Source organism: Lithobates pipiens, unplaced genomic scaffold (genome assembly GCF_037356315.1).
Source record: "Lithobates pipiens isolate NorthernLeopardFrog02 unplaced genomic scaffold, aLitPip1_a1.2 Scaffold_18, whole genome shotgun sequence".
NCBI classification, from domain to species: Eukaryota; Metazoa; Chordata; class Amphibia; order Anura; family Ranidae; genus Lithobates; species Lithobates pipiens.
In genome coordinates, this window is record NW_027507758.1 from 341,068,106 (window position 1) to 341,095,291 (window position 27,186).

Sequence of the window (27,186 nt, forward strand, 5' to 3'; positions counted from 1 at the left end):
AAGCATAGTGTACCTGCTCATTAATTTAACATAATACATTAAGCTACCATCAAAGGACAGCTTTTACCTGAATGAAATTTTTTCATTATGAAGATATGGCTTGTTAAGTTTAGTTGGTTCAGTTGAAGTCTGACTCAATGGGGTGCTGGGGGTAAATATTCTTGAACAGCTGTTAACAGGGCCAGGCAGCATAATCCTGATTTTTTTCACAGATATGGTGGTCAATATTGCCAACTGTATTTTTTAAATCAAGGGACCTAGGAACAATATCACTCCGATCGGACAAAGTGCCACGCATGCTCAGATCAAATTCGTAGACCAAAGCTATTGGCTACTAGCCTGAACGTAGTCCCGTCCTAACGAAATAACGCCATCACGTTACGTACGATGTACAAGGTGTACAAGGGCTTAGAATATTTTCTCTCTAGGTCAGATGTTCTTCTTTGATAAGTATAACATGAATCAGGAAAATATAGCTTTATAGCCATCAGACGGAGTTGATGACCATGATCATCAGCTACATCTAGTCTAAAATAAAATATGTATACATTTGAAATGTATACATTTTGAACAAAAAAAATAGACCAGTCAGACCAGGTAATCCCAGCCACTTTAAGAAAGACAATTATTGGAGCAGTTATATACATCCATGTCTAAGCAGGTTGTCTAAGCAGAATGGCCTGAAATCATATTGATTTCTAGAGAATCCTCAGGCTTGCATTTTACATTGCTGATGCTGAGAGTGTATCATTTTTTTTATAATATTTATTTCATTATACTGCCAACGCATATGCAACTTTGAGACTAGCATCATCATTGTGGGTGAGATCAAGGGTGTTACCACATGAAGAGTTGTGGAATAGGTGTGTAAATTGGAACTGCACAGAATTACAAATAATTTGGCAGGTAAAACAGTTAACTCATATGTACTCAATTTATTTAGCTATTTGCCTGGAGTTCCACTTGAAGTGATTACAAGGTGTGCATTTTTCAATCTCTAGCAGTAAAGCATAAAAAGATTACAGAGGAAGCTCTATCACAAGTGAGTTCATTTGCCACTGACTGGTTAAATAATTTCACACGTAACAAACCTTTCTGTGTGCTGCTGTGTTAGGTTGAGCTTTTATAAAAATGATTTACGCTTTTTATTTTGTATTGACTATTCACTAGAAAAATGACAATTTGCTCTAGATCCTGTAGTGGAATACCTAAAAAATGTCAATTGTTTATCCTTTCTAACAGGCAAATCTGCCTGTGAAAGATTTCATAAGGACATTTTCTATGCCCTGTAGTTGATTAGTTCTTTATGAAGTAAAAAAGAAAATACTGTATACATGAACTATATTTTATGTGCCATAGAGAATTTATGTATGCCTTTGGCATCTGTGTATTACCAGCATTGCCTTATTCAGTAATGTTTTCCTGTGTTTCTTGACAACACACTGTGTTAGCAGTGGGATTACTATCACACCAGTCTAATCTTACTTAGAGTGGTGACATTTTAACTGTATTTGCTACACTAATTCCTAGTAAAAACACAGGATTTCCCTTACCAATTCTATTTGTGTTACTTGGCAAAATGTCTAAATGAAATCTTATGTGAAAACAGTTTAAATTAGTAATTTCACCTGAAGGAAAAGATAGCTAATAGAGTCAATCTATGACAGTTTCATTAACGTCTGGCAGTCACATCTGTTTACTGGAAAGTGGGGTAGGAAGATTTGGATGTGTAGGGTTTGTTGGATTCCCTGTGTATGGGTGTTTATACTAGGCAAGAGAATTGTGTCGGGGGATTGTTGCGCTTGTAGGAGGGATGCTTATGCTGGGTGGAACAGCGGTGCTGCTGGGGAGGATTCTTGTTTGAAAGCGGGAATTTTTATTTTTGCAGATGAGGAATTTTTGCTGATGAGAGGATTTTGTTGGGGGGGGGGGGGGGGTTGTTTAAAGAGGTGCTTTGTTTGGTGGGTTTGGTAGGAGGTGTGGAGCTCTGCAATATATACTATATGTTCATTTTATCAACAGTTTCAGGTGGCTAATTGGTCCCTAACTATTTTAATGCAGCCCTTCTTAAAGGCAGATTCAGACAAACGGTTAACTTTATATTCTGTGTGCAGAAAGCATGTATTATACATTAATTTATGTGTGTTTGTGAGCTTGTGGCAAAAAGCACAAGTAAAATGTGGTAAAAAAGTGACAACCACCTTTGATCACCATCTGACTGGCAAAGATTACAGAAATTAATGAGATAGAGCTGATTGCAACAAAAAAGGGTGTAAGGGAAAAATTCCTTCAGAAATGGTTCTACTGGCACAACTTTTTGTACTCCTTGGCCTAAAAATCTTTGTAGGATTCAAAATGAGTGAGGTGGTGTTGGCATCCCTTGAGGCAAGACCTGGGAAGGGGTGGATCCACTTCAGATTTGTCCTCTTTTCCATTTTTTTGGGAACTTTTTCTCCCCTTCTCCCTCAGTCCCAACTTCCACCCCCCTTCCTCTCCTTTTCTCTTTCTCTCTTGTTCTCTTTCTTATTCTATTGTCCACTGTCCCTCCTCTATACTGAAGCCAGTGCTTCAGTGCTGGGCCTCAATCATACACATATTTCTTTTACAGGCCAGTTTTTTTTATGGGGGTGGAGGTGTGTAGGTCTAAAGAGGTTGTAACCCTAAAAAATAAAAATAAAAGAGATCCTGTTCCTTTAAACCAGGATAAACAGCATAGTGCTTGTGCTGTCTAATCTGTCCCTTTGCATGCTTTAAAAAACCTGGTTGATTCTGCCACTTCCTGTGCCCCCCTATCTAAACTGACCAGAGTAATCATGGCTGATACTGTGATTCTATGATAACGTGGTCAGTTTACATGCCTCCGTCATCCCACAGTCTCTACCCCCTCTCCCCTTCCTCCCTCCCTGCCAGCTCCTGTTTGTGAGCGATCTCCTCCCCTCCCCTTCTGCCGCTATTAGTAGCTGCCATTAACCACTTGAGACCCACGCTATAGCCGAATGACGGCTACAGCGCGGATCTCCTTTTCCGAGACTACGTCTATTGATGTAGTCCCGTGCACGAGCGGCCCGCTCGCCCCTCAGGGTCTATGAGACTCGCCTGATCACCGATCAGAGCAAGGGGTCGATCCCGACCCCTTATCACGTGATCAGCTGTCAGCCAATGATATATGATATGTGATATATATATGATATGTGATTATGTGATATAACGGAGCCGGTAATCGGCTATTATTCCTCCTCGCACTGACAGCGCAAGGAGAAAAAAAAAGAGCCGATCACCGGCGGCCGTGATCGGGACATCAGTCCCGATCACGGCCAGCCCTGCCAGTGCCCACCTGCCCCCTGCCAGTGCCCACCTGCCCCCTCATCAAAAAAGATGATTAAAAAATAAGTGCCCCCGTCAGTGCCACCCAGCAGTGCCCACAGTGCCACCCAGCAGTGCCCACAGTGCCACCCAGCAGTGCCACCCAGCAGTGCCCACAGTGCCACCCAGCAGTGCCCACAATCTGCCTCAACAAAGGTGCTGCACCCCAGTGCCACATATCCGTGCCCATCAGTGTCATCTACCAGTGCCCATCAGTGCCCAGCAGTGCCGCCCATCAGTACCCAGCAGTGCCACCTATCAGAGCCACCTATCAGTGCCACCTATCAGTGCCCATCAGTCCCATCTATCAGTGGTTACTATCAGTGCCCCTTAGTGCCACCCATCCGTGCCACCCATCTGTGCCACCCATCCGTGCCATCTTATCTGTGCCCATCTTTGCCCATCAGTGCCGCCTTATCTGTGCCCATCGGTGCCGCCTTATCTGTGCCTATTAGTGCCGCCTTAACTATGCCTATCAGTGCCCACCAGTGCAGCCTATCAGTGCCCACCAATGCAGCCTATCAGTGCCCACCAATGCAGCCTATCAGTGCCCACCACTGCAGCCTATCAGTGCCACCTCATCAGCGCACTTCAATGAAGGAGAAAAATGACCTGTTTGCAAAATTTTATAACAAACTATTAAACATGATTTTTTTTTTTTTGCATCTTTTTTTGTTTGTTTAGCAAAAAATAAAACTCCCAGCTGTAATTAAATACCACCAAAAGAAAGCTCTATTTGTGGGAAAAAAATGATAAAAATTTCATTTGGGTACAGTGTTGTATGCCCGCGCAATTGTCATTCAAAGTGCATCAGGGCTGAAAGCTGAAAATTGGTCTGGGACTGAGGGGGGTTTAAGTGCCCAGTAAGCAAGTGGTTAAAGTCAGAGTAGTGTACATTTGTATATATAACACTATTGTGGTATCAGCAGGTGCAACTGTTAGAAGTACAGACTTAAAATCTAGCGCAAACTAAAAATGTATATAAAAGACCCTCTACTACCACTGATGCTATCACCTTGAGCTATGTAAATAATAGGACTCTTTATTTTAAAAGTGAAGCTAAATATAGCCTGAAAACTTGACAAGAAAGCTTCACCTGCTGACCGCCTGTGAAAATACAAAATATTCATATTTCATGAAGAGTATGATATTGGTAATAAAATATATATATTTTTTCTTCATAGTCCCCCCTTTTTGTGATGTTGACCATGTTACCCCTATGTATACTATTGGAGAATTACAGTTATTCTAAGGTTCTTTCATATGTGCCCCAACTTCTGTGGGGAGGCACTCCCACAGTTCGGGGGTAGACATCCCCCGATGACCTTTTGTCCTTGGCTCTACATATTGACCTGTGAGCAAACATGTGAGTAAAGTAGGGAAGGGAACTTTTTCTGGGTGGATTTATCTCATGTCCCCCCCCCTGCCTTTCCCCCCTTTTTTGTCCAATTACGAGATCATAATACAATTTTATACCCTTTATAGTTACGCGCAATGCACTTGCTCCTGATGAGTGGAAATCTCAAGAAACGCATTGAGCCTTTAGATGCAAACATTTCATCGTCAATGTGTTGTATGCTCAACATCCACACAATAGGGTTATTTACGAAAGCAGTTGCTCTAAATCTAAGGGGCAGATCTAAAATGAGCGTAAGCTTTTCTGATTTTATCATCCAATCATGTGCAAGCTAAAATGCTGTTTTTTATTTTCCTTGCATGTACCCCTTGGATCTACAGCGACTTTATTCCAAGTGCACTTTCAAGTGAACTTGCAGTGCAAAGTGGATTTTCCTTTACTAAATAACCCCCAATGTGTTGCTCAACATCCACACATGCATTCTTTGCTCATTTTGTATTTATTGCATTGTTTTATCTACTCACATCATTAGCTCCATTTCTATACTTACATGCTATAGCTTTTTACAAATGCATTGAATTTTTTTTATCAAGGGTTTATTACATGTATGACATTTGTAAGGATGAATGCAACTTTTTTTTAAGGTTGTTCACTATTAAACTTTTTCCTAACATCTATACTTTGCATTGAATCACTGCATGATCCCACACCCTTTACCTATCTACTGTTTAGCGTGCACCTCATTCAAAGTCCCAACTTTTCCTCTTTTGCATACGAAATTGGTAATGTCCAGTTTTTGCACATGAATGGAAAATTGTATTGTAATAAAGTATTGTTGATTTTAATGCCATGCTGTCTTTGGGATCTAGGGTACAAAAGAAAAGACTTACTGTCAACCACTGGTTTTGGTTGAGAACTCTTTAGTCTCAGAGAGGGGCGGAAACGAGTTCTGTCATTGAAACTCCAGCTTTTCTGTACTTTTGTTGGACTTGCCTCAGAAGTTCCATCAGCACTGGGAGAACGACGATCACCAACTGATGTTTGTCTGCTCTTTATGCTTTGCCCCCTTGGACTTGCCATACGTACACGCTCCTTGAAGCTTAATTTCTGGCTGTGAAAAGATTATGGGCATCTTTTAGATTTTGTTGTTCTTCCATTTTAAACAGTAAGCTACAAATCATCATACTGTAAATATTTCTAAGGTCTTTAAAAAAGGCTTTCCTTCACTTATAAACTAACCCTCATTCTTAATGCTTGTCACAGCAACAGTAAAAAAAAAAAAAAAAAAAAAACAGATAGCAATAAGAAGAAAGTCTATATTACATGGTAATTTTAAAATCAATGCGTTGTAAATAGGCATACAAATGGTTATTTCTCTTTATAACATGAAAATAAAATCACCTATGAAGAGGAACCCAAAATACTGTACAAATTTGAGACCTAGATTAAAAAGTAATTGCTATTTAATTTAATAAAACCCCTTAAATTAAAATGTAGAAAAAGGCATAATTAATAATCCACAGTTGAAAGTAAACATGCACGTTAGTTGTCAGCAAGCAAAATATGTATTTACCAAATGTACATTCTCATGCATGTGTCCAAACTTTATTCTGTAAAAAATTATATTCTAAGATATTACGAATTTGCAGAATTCCTAGCATGCTCTTTGAATGCATTTTTATATAGCATGGGTATATTTTTGCCCCAATACTGAGATGGCCAGAAAGCTCCACTTTGCTAGCTATACTTTTGTTAGATGAAATGAGACAAAATTCCTTGACAGCTGTTAGTATTGTACCATCTACTCTTGGTATTAAAAGTGAAATTTCCCCTTTGTCTTTTTAAAATGAAACTATTATGAAAAAACAAAATAACTTTTGGATTATCCCTTACCAGGCTGATTACACCAATTATAGGATGCAGTCTTCTGAGGCTGTGAAGAAATCACCTTTGCAGTAATAATATGGGCTTGAGGCTCCCACTGCAGGTAGAAGACTTTTACCTGCATGCAGACTGGCACAGAGAGACTTCTTAGTGCCTACTAACCCCAAGAAAGATGTCCAACTACACAGACAAGCTAAAACCAATGCAGATTTCTAAGAGAACTGAGATACAGAAGTCAGATGTCCTCAATAGCAGAGGGGCAGTGATGAACCCATATCATATCGGCAACTGAATTTAAGGCATTTGATTGGAAAAAAATATTTCTATAGTGGGATGATAAAGAGATACCTATGCTCAATTAATCAACTTGGGTAAAATAAGGGGAAGGTGTTGGGCATAATCTTGTAAAAAGGGATATGGCTGTTTGAATTGATAATACCACACTGGTTCTATGACTCCATAGGATAATCAAAATTGTAATACTCTTTAAAAATATTGTAACGCTCTTTACCATTTTTAGAAACATTTGGCAGGCATCTCTGTGATTGGAGTAATGGATGCCACATTTTCAAAAAGCATATCTCGATAAAAAGAATAGACAAAATGGACAAGGGAAGAGAAAAATCATTCTTATATATGTAATTTGCAACTTGTTATTTAATGAGCCTGTCCCGGGCCAGACTGAACACCAAATTTGTAGGAGACAATAACTTTTCTGAATCTAGTCATGAGTGTTCATCACCCCTGACTGACAGAAGTAGTAAGATATGGGTAAGTAAGTTGTCAGCCACCATGCTTAGATGCCATGCCAGATATGTGCACTAGAAGCAGAAATTTAATGCTGAGAAACTATCTATGTGCGTAATGGGAAGTACTGTTGAACTGTGCTGCTGCTTCTTTGCAACAGTATGTTATAGATATATTAAAAACAAAAAAAAAAAAAACATTTTATATATTGCACTTTTGTGTTCGGATACAACAGCTTTTAATCAAGAGCCTCTGTTTTATGTCAGTTATTTTACCATGATTCGTTTTTTCTCTTCCAACAATTATTCCGCTGAAGCCAAGTTAGGTAAATATAATCATTATCATGTTATTCCCACAAGATTAGGACAAACCTTTTCTGTAAGATATATTGTTATTGTCTCTACATTAATCTGTTCTGTTCTCAGTGTGTTGCATATTGCATTTATACAAGCAACTGATTTATGTTTAGAGCTCACATTTCCTTCTCTCTGCTTTTAAAAGGGCAATTAGGTAAATTCCCAGGCAGATGCTTATTGGTATCTAAATTATAGCTTAATCTAGGTTTTGTAAAGGTATGCTGCCTTCTATTATTGCAATTTTAACTCTTAGGCTAATAACATAACAGTTATAAAAGCAATATACATATAACAAATATTAAATGTGTAGTTCCCAGTTTAGGGAACTTTTTATAATCAATAAATATAGTAGCTTTTTAGGTGCAGCAAATATGAAAATCTAAGGTTCTTCATCTAGTTCAATATATCTTTCCCATATGACACTTGATTATATAATAGAATGATAAATAATGGAATTGGGCCAGTTTTGGAAAATGTAGCATGCGTAGTTTTGCAGTTTTTAGTTTAATGCAAAACCTTCTCACATGTAAACCACAGTACAATGGTAAATGGCTTAAAATAATTATCTCCTTCTATGGTCTCAAAACTTGGTAAAGTAAATATACTGATACATATCCTTGACAAGTTATGGAAATTATTTCTACTATGATTTTTTTTTTTATATATATTAAAACAATGTAAGGTAATTTTCCATCAAAACCACCAGCGACACAAAAAAATAAAAAAATATATATTTTCAAGATCTGAGTCAAATTAGATAATCATTAAATATGTTAATATAGTTAGTTCACTTATGATCATTAAGATACTGCAAACATATTACTGCCATACAAGTGCTAGGCATAAAAGTATGAAGGAGTGCGTGCTCTTTTGAACTTGAAAAACCGGCTCATACATGGTCTGCCTTTTAGAGCCAGTCTATTTTTTAGGTTTTGTCTGTCATTAAAACTTATCAACAACAATCTATTCTGGGAGCTTATTTACCAATCCACTAAAATTATATAGATCCCCCCACAGTACACAGTTGTCGGTGTTTTTTTAATTATAGACCACATCTAAAAAAATATATGAATGTGTGTGGTCAACAATAATTCTCAGCTCTCTGTTGCCATGATACCATCCAACACATCTCCACATAAATGTGACTACATCTACATAAACCTTATATCATTGAAACAGAAGCATAAGTAAGAGTGTAGGCAGGTGCCTATAAAACCTTGTACACACAGTCGGACATTCCGACGGAAAATGTCCGATCAGACCGTGTTGTCGGATAATCCGACCGTGTGTGGGCTTCATCGGTCTTTTCCGTCGGAATGTACGACCAACAAAGTTTGAGAATTCTGATCGGACAAAGTGCCACGCATGCTCAGATCAAATTCCTAGACCAAAGCTATTGGCTACTAGCCTGAACATAGTCCCGTCCTAACTAAATAACGTCATCACATTACGAATGATCGGATTTTCCGATCAACTTTGTCTGACCGTGTGTGTATGCAACACCAGTTTCGGACAAAATCCATCGGACAAAATCCGACGAATTTTGTTGTCGGAATGTCCGACCGTGTGTACAAGGGCTTAGAGTGATAATCTATTTTTCCTGTCTGTGTTCATGTTCTCAAGTTAACTTGGTCAGCCAAGTGCAAAATGTTACAATGTCTTCATGCTATTTTGTGTTAGATTTTTCCTGCCATTTTTAGCAAGGCTACAACCCCCTGCATGTCATTTATTATAAAAATGGCTCACTGAAATACCCTGTGTGGAGTACCTGGGGAAATACTGCCAACATTTAGCTGTTACTCTACTGGAGTGACCACCTCCTTTTTAGGGAGGGGGGGGGTGTGATGGGAGCCAAGTGGAGGTTCCCAAGGGGTCTGGAGCCTGTAGACCCTCATAGACTTATAGCTGCCAACCATGGACTTTATTAGAATTTTGCCAAATCATGGACTCTAAGGGGTTTATTTACTAAAGATGGAGAGTTCAAAATCTCTTGTCACTTCTGCGTAGAAACCAATCAGCTTGCAGGTTTTATTGCCACAGCTTAATTGAACAAGTTGGGCTTAGAAACTGATTGGTTTCTCTGCAGAAGTGAGACTGCTTCTGCACTCTCCGGCTTTAGTAAATAAACCCCTAAGGGATTATCATTGCCCTTGGATATATTGTCCAAATGGACTTTTGCCTTGCAAGTATTTCTAAATGGACTTTACCATCTGACTAAAGCACAGTCACTTTATGGGGCACTAGAGAGCTGTGTATAGGAAACTGCATGAAGATGTCTTTGGAACTGTTACTTGTTATCTGCAACTACCTCTTTAATTTGTTCACTTCTTTTGCCTGGTCAAAGTCTCTTAAATGGATGCATGCACAGCATATCAAAGGAACAGGCCTTACAAAAGGGGATTGATTTTGAGGAGATACAGTACATGGGTCTAAAGTACAGAATGCTATCCAGAGGAAGCTACAATGTTGTTTCCAATGACTACAGTGTCTGTGTCTCATGCAAATAAGCCAATCAGCCAGGAGATGGGTGACATAGCAAAGGTGAAGGTTACTCTGGTACTAAAGGCGGTAGGAGTTCGGCACCTTCACTAGTGACCGGTTCGCCACTTTCTATGAGTTGTGCCTTAATGCTGATTTCACATGTCAACTCCTGCCTACTGTTTAGGCATTATTGAGTGCAGCTCCTTAGGTCCCCACTAGGGCACCTAAGCACCACCACAAGGGTGTGGGACACAGGTCTGGATCTATTTGTTTTGCCATACAATTTTAACAAAAAATAACTGAAGACTATGCAATTTTCATGACATACTAAGTGTTAAATGCCCAGGACTATACCAGGTTTACTTAAAGGCACAGTTACACTGGAGATCAGGTTGCCATCCTTTCTGGGAAATAATTACAAACTTATAACCTTGTTATAACCTCATCTCCATCCTAGTAACAACATTGGCAACAAGTCCCATTTTTACTGACAAGGCCTATAAAATACTGGATAATTTGAATGCAAAAGGAAAGGAAATTAACAAAAGACAAATCTAAAGCAACAGCTGAATGGTATATACTGCATTTAGACTAATAAAAATATTTGATGCATAAATAAAATATTTTCATGGCTTTTTTGTGAAAGAAATTTTTTACCTAAGAATCAAATCCCTTCAGTAGCCAATAAGTCAACATTTAACCACTTCAGCTCCGGAAGGTTTAACCTCCTTCATGACCAGGACATTTTTTGCTATACGGCACTGCGTTATTTTAACTGACAATTGCATGGGCGTGCAACACTGTACCAAAATATATTTTATGTCCTATTTTTTCCCCAAAAATAGAGTTTTTTCTTTTGGTGGTATTTTTTGTGCTATATACAAAAAAAGACCGACAATTAAAAAAAAACAAAAAAAAACAATGTTTTTTACTTTCTTCTATAAAACATTCCCAATAAAAAATGTTTTAAAATCAAATTTCTTCATCAATTCAGGCTAATATGTATTCTGCTACATATTTTTGGTAAAAAAAAAAAAAAAAACAATACGTGTATATTGACTGGTTTGTGCAAAAGTTATAGTGTCTACAAACGATGGTATATATCTATATCTATATCTAGATCTAGATATATAGGTATATATAGATATATATGTATATATATATGTATATATATATATATATATATATATATATATATATATATATATTTTTTTTTTTACTAGTAACGGTGGTGATCAGTGTTTGGGACTGCGATATTGTGGAGGACAAATCAGACACCTAACTGACACTTTTGACACTTTTTGGGGACCAGTGACACTAATACACTAATAATACACTAATGATCAGTGTTAAAAAAATATGCGCTGTTACTGTACTAATGACACTGGCTGGGAAGGGGTTAAAATCAGAGGCAATCAAAGGGTTAAATGTGTTCCTTGGGTGTGCTCACTAAGGATGTGCTTTGACTGGGAGAATATAAATATCCATGTCCCTGCTTAGCAGGAACACAGGATCAGCACATTCCCCTCTCACAGAATGGCAGTCTGCCTTGTTTACATAGGCAGAACACCATTCTGCTTTTCTCACAAACGATCTATGGGTCCCGGCGGACATTGTGTCTGCCAGACCCGCTGATTGGCTCCTGTTGTGTCCAATCACAGCTGGAGCGGTTCGGCAAACATGCGCGTGCCCTAGGCCCGGAAGTGTCAGATCACTTCCCATCATTATTATTTACTTATATAATACACAGGACTTAATTTATAATATTAGTTAATGTATTTGATTGCTGACTATTTTAATTTGATTATTTAAACTTGGAATGCAATTGCTGTGAAAATCCACACAGTAAAGAATACCAGTGTGGCAAATCACTGATTAAGGACCACTGTTCTAATGGTTTATCCACAAAGAGAGTTTTTCAAATCGTGTAACACATATGAAAGCATGTTGTAGAACATCCAGAGTGCTGTTTCAGTGTGTCCTGCTTTCCTATTAAAATACTAACAAAAATCAGTATGATAAAAATAGGTCAATTCCCATTGTAAATTCTTTAAATCTGCATTGTAAATATATAATGTGTAGAAGTGAACAAAACCATTTGGCATCAATAATTTAATCTCTAATTCACTTCTCATGCTCTATTTAGTGCATGAAAAATTGCATTAATAGAGGGAAAATGTGAACAGGTCTTTTCTTTCTAAAGTTTAAGCAAACAACTTTTATATTTGCTAAAATAACAAAATGATTTCTACTAGCATTCAAGGTATAGTCACTGAGATGCGTTCGAACGGCACTCAGCTTTTTTTAGTATAAACCTGTTATGAACAGACTTCAATTATTGAATTCCTTTATTCAATTATTGTTGCTTCACTGTTGTGCTGAACCTTAAGCCTCAATGCACTGACTGACAGAAGTATTCAGATTAGGAATGTCAGGAAAAAGTTAAAGCTCTTCATCTACATGCTTGCTTTAACTCAGTGATTTAAAGTGGTTCTAAAGGCTAAATGTGTTTTACTTTCATGCATTCTACGTGATGCCTGATCACGATCCAGTGATGTGCACAAGAGTGGCTGCTCTCCCTCGCCATTGATTCCCACTGCTGTCAATCATAGCCAGTGAGAAGGGAGCAGGGGCGGGGGCGAGCCCTGTTTTGTATATCTTATGGACACACAGAGCAAGGCTTGGGAGTGAGCATGCAGCAGTATTACAGGGCTGCTCTGAGCAAAACTATTTCACAGAGCAGGTAGGTATAACATGTTTGTTATTTTTTTTTTAATTACCTTTAATACCAAATAAGGTGTTGAAGCTTCAGCATCACCACAATACTCAGGCAGCTAGCATTTTTAGAAGAAGCTTTAAAACAGCTTCTGTTTTTGTCTCATGATATGTTTCTTTTAACATTACGTTTCAAACACTAGTCTAAAGAGCATCACCTTCAAAGGCGTCCACAGGTAGGGGCAAGGGGGGTCAAGTGCCCCCCCCGGATTCAGGGATCAGATCTTAAATTCAACACAGTTCCATTGTGGTTCTGTCAAGCCCCCCTATCAGTGTAGTGTGACATTGGGCTCTTTTTCCTGATCAGTCCAGTAGAGAACTCGGCGACGCTGTGACAGGAGAAAGGCGAGCTGCAGGGTGTCAAGTTTCCCCTGGTCACCCCCCCTTTCTCCTGTCAGGGAGAAGAGACGACGGCTCTCACCAGATTCCTCGCCCAGCTTCCTGCCCGCTCCGTTCCTTCCATATTGGCCATAACTGAGGGCCAATCAAAGGAGACTAGGAGAGAAGAGCATCATGGGACATGTAGTCCCAAAGATTGGTGGCCCCATTTTCCACAGGGAGGAGGCTACAGCTCGTTTCAAAAAGATTGAGAGACTGCAGCCTTGAAAAAAAGCTGAGGGAGAGAGTGCTACAGGAAAAAGAACGAGTAGTGTGCTGGGCAGAAGTCAGAGAGAGAGAGAGCTCTGCTGCCCAGCGCCACCAGAGAGAGAGCTCCATTCCCCCAGCGCCACCAGAGAAAGCCATGCTGTCCAGTGCCACCAGAGAGAGCCACGCTGCCCAGCACCACCAGAGAGAGAAAGACTGAGCCACTGCCAGGGTACAGACATGTTACACTACTGACCAGAGTCACCCCCGGGGAAGCCAGAGTGAGCGATTGTCCAGCTGGAGGGATCACTGCTGTAGTTTCACTGGGTGTCGTAAGAGGGCCTGTTGACCATTATTCATTACTTATCATTTAGCATCATTTAGCGGTACATTGCAGCTCTGATTATTCCTCAAGATATACTTAATGATTTCAAAAGACTGTCAACTTAAAGCTGGTAGAAATTCTTAGTACATTTTTTAAGACCAGCTGTTGTAGAGATGTAGTCCAGCAGCTGCCAGAAGAAATGTATACAAAAGAGATTGCCTTTTTACCTGGGGCAGGATGTACTAAAAATTGTGTCCAATGAATTTGCCCACTCCTTTTGAGAACATTTCTTAATGGTAAAGACAATGTAGGATTTAACTTTTAAGAAAAACAGACCATAGACAAGCAAGGAAATTTCCCTAGGCGAAATTCCCTAGGTCAAAGTAGTGAAGTACAAAATAGTAATGCACCAAGTATTCTCATACTAAAATTAGCAATGGCAGGCTCCTTATTTTACTTAGGGCAGAATTCTTTTAGGAGAATGGATTTTTCTTAAAGCTGAGTTACACCCAAAAGTGGAACTTCCGCTGACCTGCTTCCTCCCCCCTTCTGGTACCACATTTTGCACCTTTCAGGAGGGATGGGGGAATAGGTACCCTTCCCCACTTTCGGGAGATTGCACTGTCCCTCGGACGTTCAGCCTCCCCCTCTTCCCTCGCCACCGGGCCAATTAGAAAGCGCAGCATACTTGGCGCATGCGCACTAGGGAACCGGCTTCACTGCCGGTTTCCCTTATGACAAATGGTGGCGGATCTGAAAATGGGCTTCGCAGGCTCCCTGTACAGGTAAGTATCTATATATTAAATGTCAGGAGCTACAGTATTTGTAGCTGCTGACTTTTACATTTTTTTCCCAGGCGGAACAACATTTTAAGTATATGAATGTTGCCGAATGCAGGAAAATACATCAATGCATTCCCATAGTGAAGATTTAATTTCTCTCTTAGAACTGTAGCTGATATTTTTGTGCTTAAAGCGGAGTTTCACCCAAAAATGGAACTTGTGCTTTTCCGCTTCCTCTCCCCCTCCGGTGTCACATTTGGCAACTTTCAGGGGGGAGGGGGGAGCAGATACCTGTCTAATACAGGTATTTTGCTCCCACTTCTGGTTATAGATACCCGAGACACCCGCGGGTATATACACCACTTCCTGTCAACTCCCACTGTCTTCTGGAATACACACAGGTCCCAGAAGACAGCAGGAACCAGTGGGATAGTGCAGCGTGAGTCACGCATGCGCAGTAGGTAACCAGGCCATACCTGAATTTATCAACGTGCAAGAAAAACACAGTCACTTCCCACAGCAGCTGAAAAAAACACAACACCCCCTGGTGACAATACAATCTATTCACCGCTCTAAAACTTAATAAGAAAAGTTCCGGTATCAGACAAGTCTCTTGATGTGTCTTCTTGTATATTTATTCCATTAGACACTTACCAGATTCTCTGACTTGTTAGTAAATAGTAAATACGGGTCTAATAAAGCTTAATTGGTTGCCACCCTCCCACCGTCAAATGATGCGGTGTGGCTCTTGTTCTGGGACGCCATCATATGATGGCGTCCCAGAGCAGCCTCTCTCGTGCGCCGCAGGGCATGCAGCGTGGCGATTGCAGCCTCGCAGTGTTGCTAGGACACGGTGCGACCGCAATCAGTGAAAAGAGCCGCGTCCGTGGCTCTTTAAACATTTGATCGACTGTGTTTAATCACAGCCATTCACATGTAAACAATGAAGTGCCGGTAATCAGCACTCCTCGCCTCACACTAACAGAGTATGTGTCGAGGAGAGCCGATCAGCGGCATCTCCATGCAGGGGGACATTTAGGAATGTAATCAGGGCACTGATCATCAGAGCCCTAATTACAATTGTGAAAAACAGTGTCATAAATCAGTGCCCACCAATGCCAGCGATCAGTGCCCACCAGTGGCAGCAATCAGTGCCCATCACTGCTCACACGTGCCACCAATCAGTGCCCATTAGCGTTGCCAGTCAGTACTGCCAATCAGTGCTGCCTATCAGTGCTGCCCATCAATTCCCATCACTGCTGTCAATCAATGCCCATCAGTGTCACCCATCAGTGCCACCCATCAATGCCCATCAGTGTCCATTAGTACCGCCTATCCGTGCCACCTATCAGTGCCCACCAGTGTCGCCTATTAGTGTACACTAGTGCCACCTATTAGTGCCCACCAGTGCTGCCTATCAGTGCCCACCAGTGCCGCATAAAAGTGCCCACCAGTGCCGCCTAACAGTACTCATCAGTGCCACATATCAGTGCTACCTATCAGTGCCCATAAGTGCAGCATATTAGTGCCTCCTCATAAGTGCCACCTAATCAGTGTCCATTAGTGCTGCCTCATCAGTGCCCATAAGTGCCACCTCATCAATGCCCACCAGTTCAGCCTGTCAGTGCCCATCAGTGCCGCCTCATCAGCGCACATCAGTGAAGGCAAAAAATTACTTAGTTACAACATTTACTGACAGAAAAAAAGTGAAAAAAAATTTTTCAAAATTTTTGGTATTTTTTTGTAAAACTTTTAAAAAAAAACAGCGGTGATTAAATACCACCAAAAGATACCACCAAAGAAAGCTCTATTTGTGTGAAGAAAGTTATAAAAAATGTGTTTGGGTACAGTGTAGCATGACCACGCAATTGAAATTCAAAGTGTGACAGCTCTGAAAGCTGAAAAATAGCTTGGGCAGGAAGGGGGTGTAGGTGCACGGTAGGCAAGTGGTTAATCTATTATGTATTTTTAGTGCTTTTTACATTTTACAGATTTGCACTACAGTCCATTTGACATGGTTTCCTATTAAACATGATCCGTACTGCAAATCAGCAAAATGCAAAAAGCACTAAAAATGCATAGATGTGAATCAAGCCTAAGCCCACGTTTACAGTCTCCTTTCACACTACTGCAACTTCAAAATCACACGATTTTGCTGCAATTTTACAACAATTTTGCGGCCGCGATTTCACAAAATTTGAAGTCGCACAGATATGAATGGTACTTATTGGAAATCATGGGGTACGACTTGTCATGCAACTTTGCAGTCCCAAGTTCGGCTGAACTCGCACAATTTCAAACTGTCAATGCAGTCTGACTTCGGGGGTGATTTGACAGACATCTGTGTGGGTTCATGCACGGATGTTTATTCAAATCGCCCCCAAAATCCCAAAAAGTAGTACAGGAACCACTTTTGGGAATCGGGGTGGTGCCGCAAAGTTGGAGTTGCACTGATTTGGACGGTGCCATTGCCGGCAATAGCCACTGATTTGGAATGTGATTTGACATGTCAAGTCGCATGCCAAATCGACTCAATGTAAACATGGGATAAAACCCAGATGCTGATTGGTCACTATGCACAGCTGCACCAAATTCTGTGTGCACCAGTTTTAATAAATCTCCATAGTGTAATATCTTCAAACCAACATCATAATCAAATTACTTATTCACTAAGGGCTAGAGAATCTGGTAAGCGCCTAATGAAATAAGGAAGAAACATGCAGGGAGACTTGTCTGATTCAGTCTAGGAACTTTTCTTGTTAAGCGCTGGAGTGGTGGATACATTTACCATCATGATCAAAGGCACAATAAATACATATTTAATTGAGGAAAAGAAAACACTGCAAGTAAGCACTTAACAAACTTGAGTTTTCTGTACTAGGTATCACTAGCATAATCTATAACTAAACCATCACATAATCTGATTCCATGTACCTGTCAATGCTTCAATTTCTTTATTAAGCTTGGATTGTGGTTCACATTAACTATCACATGAATTCCTGGTGCTTTTGCAAGGCAATGCTCCCTAGTTTAGTGTTTAGAATTTCAGGTAATCTGATTATTGCAGTTTAAAATTACATAATTACATAGTCTGGTTGAAAAAAGATACAAGTTCATCCAGGTCATAATTTTTCAGAATATGCTAATGTGGAACATAAAGATCAAACCACCAGTGGCGGCCTGTCCATTAGGGGCACCTGGGCGCCACCCCCTATATGTATAATAGGATGATAGGATAATATGTATGCATAGTATGAATCTATCCATGGCCACCTCCTATTCATGTATCCTATCAGGAAGCTGGGCGCCTGAATTATAGCAGCGAGGGGGTGTTTTTTTGAAGCACCTGATTAGAGTCATATGCTCTAATAGGCTTCAAAATAGGGTGGGCTTGTGGTGAGGAGAATTGCACCATGAGCCAACCCAAGTGTTACAACAGCGATTGGATATTCGCTGTTGAAACACTGATCCTCAATCCGGCCAATCAGAAGCCGTGTGAGACCCATTTTCCAATTGGCCGAAAGGAGAAGACTTTGGGTTATCTGCCAAGGCAGAGGGAGAAAATGGAAGCCGCAACCACTGTGATGACCCGTGGAGAGCAGGGGAATGAGAGGGCACCACCGAACAGGGGAAGCCACTGGTGAAGCGATGGGGTAAGTGCTACTGATTGACTGACCGGCCGTCCCTCACCCCCCAAGAAAATTACCACTGGCCACCACTGCAAGCCACTGATCCAAGTAAGGTGAATCTGTTGCTGCCAGAAAAGTTATGAAGAAGCAGCAAGACCATACTGCACATACCTTGCTTTTAATGTAATGTCAAAAAACACATCTGTTATGGTCATGCTGTAGTCAATCCTCCCCTGCTTTACTTGGCTCTGTACTGGCCACAATCTGAAGGATGGCCTCAATACTGAATTGAGCGGAACAGGAAGGAGTTACTTTTAAATTACTTGTCCTATTTCTCACCTTTATTCTGTACCATATCTGCAACTGTGTGCTTTTCTTAGAAAAAAAATGGGTTGACATGCTTTTATTTTTTAACTTTTTAACATGCAGCATAGACACATGCTAGATTATTTCATACAAATATGCCAGTGGTATCTAAAATAATGTACAACTCGATACTGTGTTTGGTAATAGACACAACAGTTACCCAAACATGTTATTAGCTTGCAAGCTTACTTCTGGAAGTTAATATGACAGCCTGTCATTTCCAGGACCCATATCCAAATGGATTTCCTTTCCAAGCTATCAAAACACTTATCTCAAGCCCTCCCACACACCTGAAGCTTTTACAGCAGAATTTGCTTGTCTAATGTATGCCAGCATCTGACAAAATGACTGAACACTATATTAAGAAATATTCCTAAAAAAATATGAACAGGTTTATTAAACATATAAATGGTAAGACAAAGGGGCCATTTTCACCTACATGGCATAGAGTTCTTAAATAAAAAGGTCAAGTAAGCTGCTTAAAAATAAACAATTGGTAGAGATTTTCTATGGTATAGGGAACATTAAAAATGCTAATTGTGCCTGAAGTAGTAGAAGTACCCTAAAAAACCTACATTTTTATGGAATTGCTCTTGAAAGAATTGCAGTACATGCCTTGTTATATATGCGTGCATAGGCATTCCCATAATTGTATACACCTACAGTGTGAGATTTAAAGTGTAAAAGCTCCACTTTTGATGAGGAAAACACATACATTCCCCTCTATGTACATTGCAAGGATTTCCAAAAAGGTTTTTTTTGCAGGTTTCTACCTTTGTTCTGAAGAAATAGCTGTGTGTTTGTCTTTATCCATTAAGACAAGAATTTTTTTTCACTTTTTGTCTCTGTTCCCTCTGGTGAGATTTATGTTCAATTCCAGTCCCTCTGACTGATTGTCTTTAGGATAGGAAGTGAGATTAGTGAGGTGAGTGTGAGATTAATCTTGCCTGTTTCCACCCTACAATGAACCAAAAAAAATAAATTTGGCAAGAGCTGAGCTTTCTGGTGGAGTTAAGAGTTTGAAAGCATAATTTAGGGTTTAGGTTACATTGATTCCTAATCTAAGTGCAGGCTGATCAAAAAAAAAAAATCTTGGTTAGCTGCAGGACTTTCACATATTATCTGAACCAAGAGCTACACTCCTAGAAATAATAATGACAAAATCTAAGGTCCCATGTTTGTGTACTGCCAAACTGTTGAATTGCCAACCAACTTCTAGTATACTTTAGAGACTCAGATAGGAAGATTTCCCACATTAGTATGGATATCCTACTTTTCCTTCAGAACAGGTAATGATTGTAGTTTTTGCAGCCACTTAGATAATGACAGTATGTAGTTTGTGAAAACTCCCTGCTAATAGTTTTTTTCGGGATCTTGTTTAATAATACTGTATAATCCAAGACATAAATTTCAGTTTTTTCCCCCATTACATTTTAAACGTCTTTTATAACTGTTAGCCCTTGTACACACGGTCGGACATTCCGACAACCAAATCCGTCGGATTTTGTCCGATGGATTTAACGCGATGACGTTATTTAGTTAGGACGGGACTACGTTCAGGCTAGTAGCCAATAGCTTTGGTCTAGAAATTTGATCTGAGCATGCGTGGCACTTTGTCCGATCGGAATTTTCTACACAAGATCGGACAAAGTCCAATCGGATCATGTTGTCAGAAAATTTTATAGCCCAGCTGGAAAACTTGATACTCTGATGGAAACAGTCTGATGGCGCCCACACACTGTCGGATTATCTGAAAAACAGTCCTATCGGACACTGTCCATCGGAATGTCCGACCATGTGTACAAGGGCTAAGACAATAGGCCCAGTTTACCAAATTGTTGTTATTTAGAGACATTGAGTTTAACCAATTTTCATAATAATAGTCTCTATTGGTAAACTAAGAACTAGTGACTTTACCATGACTTACAGGGAATTTACCCTTAAGGGTAACAGATATCAGAAACTAAGACCAGTTTGATTCATTTAAGACAGTGTGGTTTGTGATATTGCTCCTAGGTCCCTTGATGTAAAAATACAGTTGGCAATATTGACCACCATATTTGTGAAAAAAATCAGGATTATGCTGCCTGGCCCTGTTAACAGCTGTTCAAGAATATATACCTCCAGCACCCCATTGAGTCAGACTTCAACTGAACCAACTAAACTTAACAAGCCATATCTTCATAATGAAAAAATTTCATTCAGGTAAAAGCTGTCCTTTGATGGTAGCTTAATGTATTATGTTAAATTAATGAGCAGGTACACTATGCTTTATCTGATTATTTTGATTTAGAAAAAATTGTTGACATGTACTCCATAATTGTCATATCTAAGATTCAAAGGACTGTAGACAGAAGAATAATATGAGTAAAATCTTTTTAGAAAACAAGCTATCAACAACAATCCACTTATGATAATAGGTCTCCCTCTATGCATGATTAAACTTGATCTGTCATTGCAGAGCCCCTCTTGTTATAATTTTATAATCCACAGAGTTGTTAGTAGAGCAGTGTGGATTTGGTGAGAAATGTGTACCTATTTCAAACTAAATATCCTGCCCTTTCAAAAGGGTGAACATGTGAACAATTTAAACGTTTTTTAAATTGAAAGTCAGCTTAACCAGTAAATACTCCTCTGTGTGATGTTTTAACTTTGTTAATGGATCCTAACTATGATGACTATAGGTCCAAGTCCCGCCAACTGACATTCCCATGCAAGTTCATGTTTGGATTTATTCTCTCTTGAATAATATAGGAAATTGTCTCTTTGCCCCTGTACACACGGTCAGACATTCTGCCAACCAAATCCGTTGGATTTTGTTCGACGGATTTTGTCCGACGGATTGTGTTCGAAACTGTTGCATACACACGGTCGGACCAAGTTGTCGGAAAATCTGATCATTCAGAACGTGATGACGTTATTTCGTTACGACGGGACTACGTTCAGGCTAGTAGCCAATAGCTTTGGTGTAGGAATTTGATCTGAGCATGCGTGGCACTTTGTCTGATCGGAATTCTCTACACATGATCGGAGTATGTCCGATCGGACCAGTTTGTCGGAAAATATTTCCAACAAGTTGGAAAATTGGGTCCGACGGATATTCCGACGGAATCAGTCTGATGCATACCATACACAGTCGGATTATTCGACAACACGGTCCGATAGGACACATTCCGACTGATTCTCTGACCGTGTGTACAAGGGCTTTGAGTTACTAATCCTTTGATTAAGGTAACAGACATACTTAATTTTCAATTATTTTAGGGAAATATAATCTTATATTGTTTCCTAACATATTATTTTCCTGTACTGCTTTTGAACTTGTTTTCTGATTTGTTAAATTTCTATAAACAAATTTGACAAGACATTCCCATGCAAAATGAGAGTTCTTCAGTTGCCAAAAAGGGAGGTCTAACTGAACAGAGGAATGAATGAATGAATGACTTGTATAATGAATGAATGGCACCACTATTGACTTGATACGCCACTGTCTACTGTTAAAGCTGATCTTCAACCTCCATGGCATCATCCCTCCTCTCCACTCCTGTTCCAGTCCTCTGCTCGATTAGGGACCTTTTTTTTTTTTTCTTCCTTATTTACTTTTGCTTATGAATTTGTCCAGCCCTTCCCTCCCTTGCACATCATTCTCCTAGGCGTTCCCCCTTTGCCTCCTGGGATATGAACTCCATATATATAGTAGGCAAAGCCTTTCATTGAGTAAAAGAAAAGGGGGCAGGCCTAGTGGGGCACCATCGAGAGATGTGCTAGCTGAACCTGGAACAGCCAGAAGGCTCTCTATGACATCACAGCAATACATGGTGGCACAGGACCGAGCGCTGCCAGAAGAGAGGAGCATCTCTGATGGACAGTGCTGAATCCGCTGGGTGGGTATCTAAAATGTGCCCATCTCAACACCATTAAGGTATGGGTTAAAAAAAAAAAAAGCAGGGTCGGAAATGGTAAAAAAATGCTTTACCTTTTTCCTGCAAAGCCTCAAAGTTCAGGGACGAAGCCCTGAGCAAGCAGAAACCAGCAGCATTTAAAGTTGTGAACTGCACATGTTGGTGCAAAAATTTTAACAAGCAGCTTACGGGGGAATTTTATTTTATTGTGCTCAATATGTTATCTAAAAAATGCTGAGGTTTTATTACTATTTTACTCAAATCAGATTGAATGAAATGGAAAGCAAAACAAAAAGTATAGAACTAATAAAAAACATTATTTGATATCACTTTAATAAACACCTAAGGCTTAAGATGCAGTTTTTCCAAAGACTGCATTAGAGTAAAGTATACATTAATGTTTTTTTTTTTTAAATGTAATAGTTTTACCATATCAATCTGCTTATGGCACACAGACCTAGCACATGTACTGTGTTCCCATACACTGAATGTAATTGAACTGAATGGTTTTGAACTGTGAAAGTATAGCACCAATTGTAACAAATATATATTGGGCACTCAAAACAGAAATCTGCCAGCTTTCATGTTAAATGAGAGCTCTTTCTGGTAAACATAAAGTCCCAGCAGCCTGTAGACAAGTAGAGAAACGCTTTTACTGCAATTTCTATGGAACTAAAGTTTTACCTTTCTGCAAATAAGAGAGCCCTTCACTTGACCAGGTTCATGTTTGAAGCAAGATGCCTCTCTTCACATACTCAAATAAAAAAATAGGCAGCCGAGCTTTATTATGCATTTTAACTTTATTTTGTGAGTGCAAAAAAATGGTTTGGTTTTTATCTCTATGTGTGGTCTTCAATATGTCTTGTGTCTGCTGCCTTGCAGTCTATTAAAAACACTACTTTGTAAAGGTGTTCAGTTAGAACTGATTGAAAGTAAATATAAGGACACAGCTAGATTCCCAAGTCCTTAGAAAAACTCTTGGGGAAATTAACTTGTACTATGCAACCTACCTTGCAAAGTGAACAGCCTTTTTACCCTTGTGGGGGGGTGGGGGTGCCTTTTCATTTAACAGGTGGAGCTGTGTGTCCGTACTGAATACTGGGACTTAAACGCATGTATTGATGTGTTTAGGAACTTATATGCCCTTTCTATTGCTACGTCACTTGAACATTTGAACCCTAACGACAGATTCATCAAAAAGTATAGAACTACTTACCCACAACAGAAGTAGCCATTTAGTGAGCAGAACTAAAGATTCATAATAGTTATTAGCAAGCTCAAAATATAACTAATGCCCCCTTGAAGACGCGCATGAAATGTGTTGGAAAGGGGAACGTCTTCGGGGGGCTACAAGCAGACATCTTGCCGCCACTTCCAAGCTTGGAACTGGTGGTTCGCTTTGTAAGTGCACTGTTTTATTTGTCATGACAGTCGTATTAATGACATTTGGATGAAGCCTTTTTTTATGTGGAATCTATTATTTTTATTAATATACTAAACTATATTTGGTCCCCTGCTTGTAGCTCCGTGTGGTGAGTGTTTTTTCTTCTGACTATCCCCCAGTGTTGAGAATAAGTACTGCGAAGTATCCTCATTGTGAGAATGAAGCTGGTTCACCACGTGAATAAGACCACAAGTGGAAGACACTTTCTTTGCGGTGATATTTATCACATATTTTGCACTTTATTCACACTGATTTATTTTTAATTATCATGTTTGATTATTGTGGATACTTATTGCACATTATGAATTATGTGTTGATAGCACATGCTTTAAGATTGTAATATTGTATATTTGGAGGCGGTGCATTATTTTCTTTGTTGGTTTGTTTGGATACTGTATATCTACCTATTGCAAGCTGACCATTTCTTTTCTTTAGCACTGACCCCTTTTTATGTTTTCAAATATTTAAAACATACTGTTGGGATGAGGGAGGTCAGTCAATTATTCAGTTGTGGGTGTAAGTTTCACCTACTAAGTGTTGTAATAAACTGCCTTTTTTTAAAGCAAAGCTGTTAAAGCAGACTTGAACTTAAAAAGTAAAGATTTGATATGTTATATGGAATATCTAGAAATGTTAATGGTGCATTAGTTGGCATGTGAGTATGCCTACTGTCTCATATATGTATATTCATACTGTGAGGTACTGTTGTCCCTGACTGTTAGTTTTAGATTTGGAGTAAGATTTGGTGAAATCACTACTGTATTGCTCACTGTTCTTCTTGCTGGAAGTTCTGACATGAGGAAGCCTGCTTTGACCAAGATGGAGGCCTCCACAGAGAGATACAGTGCTGAGCAAACAGTGGTAAGTTAATAAAGTCAATATAGAGGAAGAATCAGCAAACAGTGGTAAGTCAATAAAGTCAATATAGAGGAAGAATCAGCTGCAGGGAGACCACAGGCAATAATGGTGACTAGTCATTTGCCCTCTACCTGCCTTTTTGGGTACAGCTTTCAGTTTCTGTTCCCCCTTGAAGTTTATGTTAATCCAAAACCTTTATCTTTCTTTTTTTAGTTTTGGATAGATTAGGGAAGGATTAGGGCCCCTGTTAGGTTTTTACTGCTATCTGGGGCTCTTTTAGAGATATTCAACCTCACATCCTGTCCTGCTGACTGTCCTACTACTGTTTACCAGACAGTAAGTAAGGGTGACTCTTCAACAATAACACAGAGATTTGTTTATTTAATAGAGCAGGGGAAGGTAGAGAACCCTTATTATATTTATATCTGTGTCGCTGTGGAAGTATTTCCCTTGCTTCCTTTTTGGTGAAAGCATCGTCAGCAGGGCCGGAAGTGACAGAACATCTCTGTAACTGAGCCCTAAGTATTAGTAAGACCCCATTAGGAGTTCTAATCCTTCCCCCCAATATATCCAAATCTAGGGAAAAAATCTTTGTCTGGACATACATGTTAAGATTAAATAAAATAGCTATAAATGTACATATGAAATGTATTTATAATTTCATAATTAACAAAAATTAAAACATTATAAATGTTTATTTTTTGTTCTGAGCATAATAAAGAATCTATCTATCTATCCATATATATAGATAGATATCTATATCTATATAGATAGATATCTATCTATATATCTATCTATATATAGTGTATATATATATATATATATATATATATATATATATATATATATATATATATAGTAGACATCTCCTTTAATTCACAATGGAATTGTCTCGTAATTACCAATGCATGAAACAAAACAGATAATTATTTGAATTTAGCAGATCTAAAGGAGGACACATTAATTTTCTTGAAACTTGAATCCGAAATCTCTGTTGAAAGTACTGTATATAGGTTAGTGGGAGCAATCAAGGCCAGCTGCAGGAAGGGTTTCAAACTGCAAACATTACTAACCCAGTAATGTGTGTGAAGGCTTATGGTATCCACCACTAGAAGGGGGTGTCACCTGGAGACCATACTATACAGCACTTATATGCACAGGCTCAATAATCAAGCTTGCTATGATAATAGTGCAGCCAGGATGTCATAAAAGCTGGAAATCTGCTTAGCAAATATTTGCTCTTACAATTTTTTGTGTTATCAAGTGCTTATTAGCAATTTTTCAACCCCCAAAAAATAGTAATTCCCCATATATTTATATGCATTTGGATAGCAAAAGAATAGAACATTCAGAAATAGAATATTTTGTGGGCTATGATCTGTACTGGCATACATGGTGCCAAACTTGCACAAAACAAGCTTATAATGAGATAAAACCATTATAGGTATACAAGCCCTGCAGTAGACAGGCTGCTGCTGTACAAACTGTACTGGTCTATACTGTTTTAATCCATCTGGATACCAATTGCTTTGATTATACCATCTGTTCAGTATCTGTTAGTTCCTAATATGAAGAGGAATCTTGTTTCAGTTTCAGAAACGTGAGGGCAACTCAGTTTAGATAAACTTGTGTGCAGCTGTTCAATTTAATATTAAATTATATTTATAAGACAACAGCAAGTCTGCCAAAAGGCAACATAAAATTGCCAGCATACAGAATACACAGGCAGAAAGCAGCAGTGACCATTGCAAGCAGTTAGGAGTCCAAAGTAAGGCCACACAGGGGGAATGCAAAAACAGATTCGAGCTTACAAAGCACAAAGGAGAGGGAGTCACCCATCATGCACCTTCTATCAGTTGGCATTCTCAGATATCATATGAGCAGACAGGATGCTGAATACCTAGGCTTCCGAATGCTGTACATCCTGAAGAGCTTCTGTGTATTACTATAAAGCTTACTAGGAGTGAGGGGAAATAGAGGATCCGGTTACTAAGCACAATACTACTAGGACAAGGGTTAGGCCTTATTTTTTGCTTCTAAATAACACACATATACAGCATGCAAACACGCTAACAGAAAAGAATATCTACAGATATTACACAAAGGGAACAAATATTAGTCGAATGATTGGTTGATTGATATTAGTTAAATATGTAAAGGAAAGACAAACATAAGATTCATGTGTTGATTACTAACTGTATAACAATCAGATATAGTTATTAGTACAATTTACAATATTTATTGAAGAAACTGAAAATATAATGTGCTTTTGAATGTCATAGCAAAGCGGTGAATACAAGGGATGGCTAAAATGTATTAAAACCTATTATGA

General features: G+C 39.2%; 1 protein-coding gene across 2 annotated transcripts in view; it reads right to left on the reverse strand.

Moving 5' to 3' along the window:
- The window catches only part of KCNQ5 (potassium voltage-gated channel subfamily Q member 5), a 670,041-nt gene that overhangs the window by 19,556 nt on the left and 623,299 nt on the right, over nt 1-27,186 (reverse strand). For both annotated transcript variants that reach the window (XM_077487389.1, XM_077487388.1), the window contains one exon: nt 5,611-5,831. In XM_077487389.1, coding sequence (XP_077343515.1) covers nt 5,611-5,831 — 221 coding nt within the window. The remainder of the gene's footprint in view (nt 1-5,610; nt 5,832-27,186) is intronic.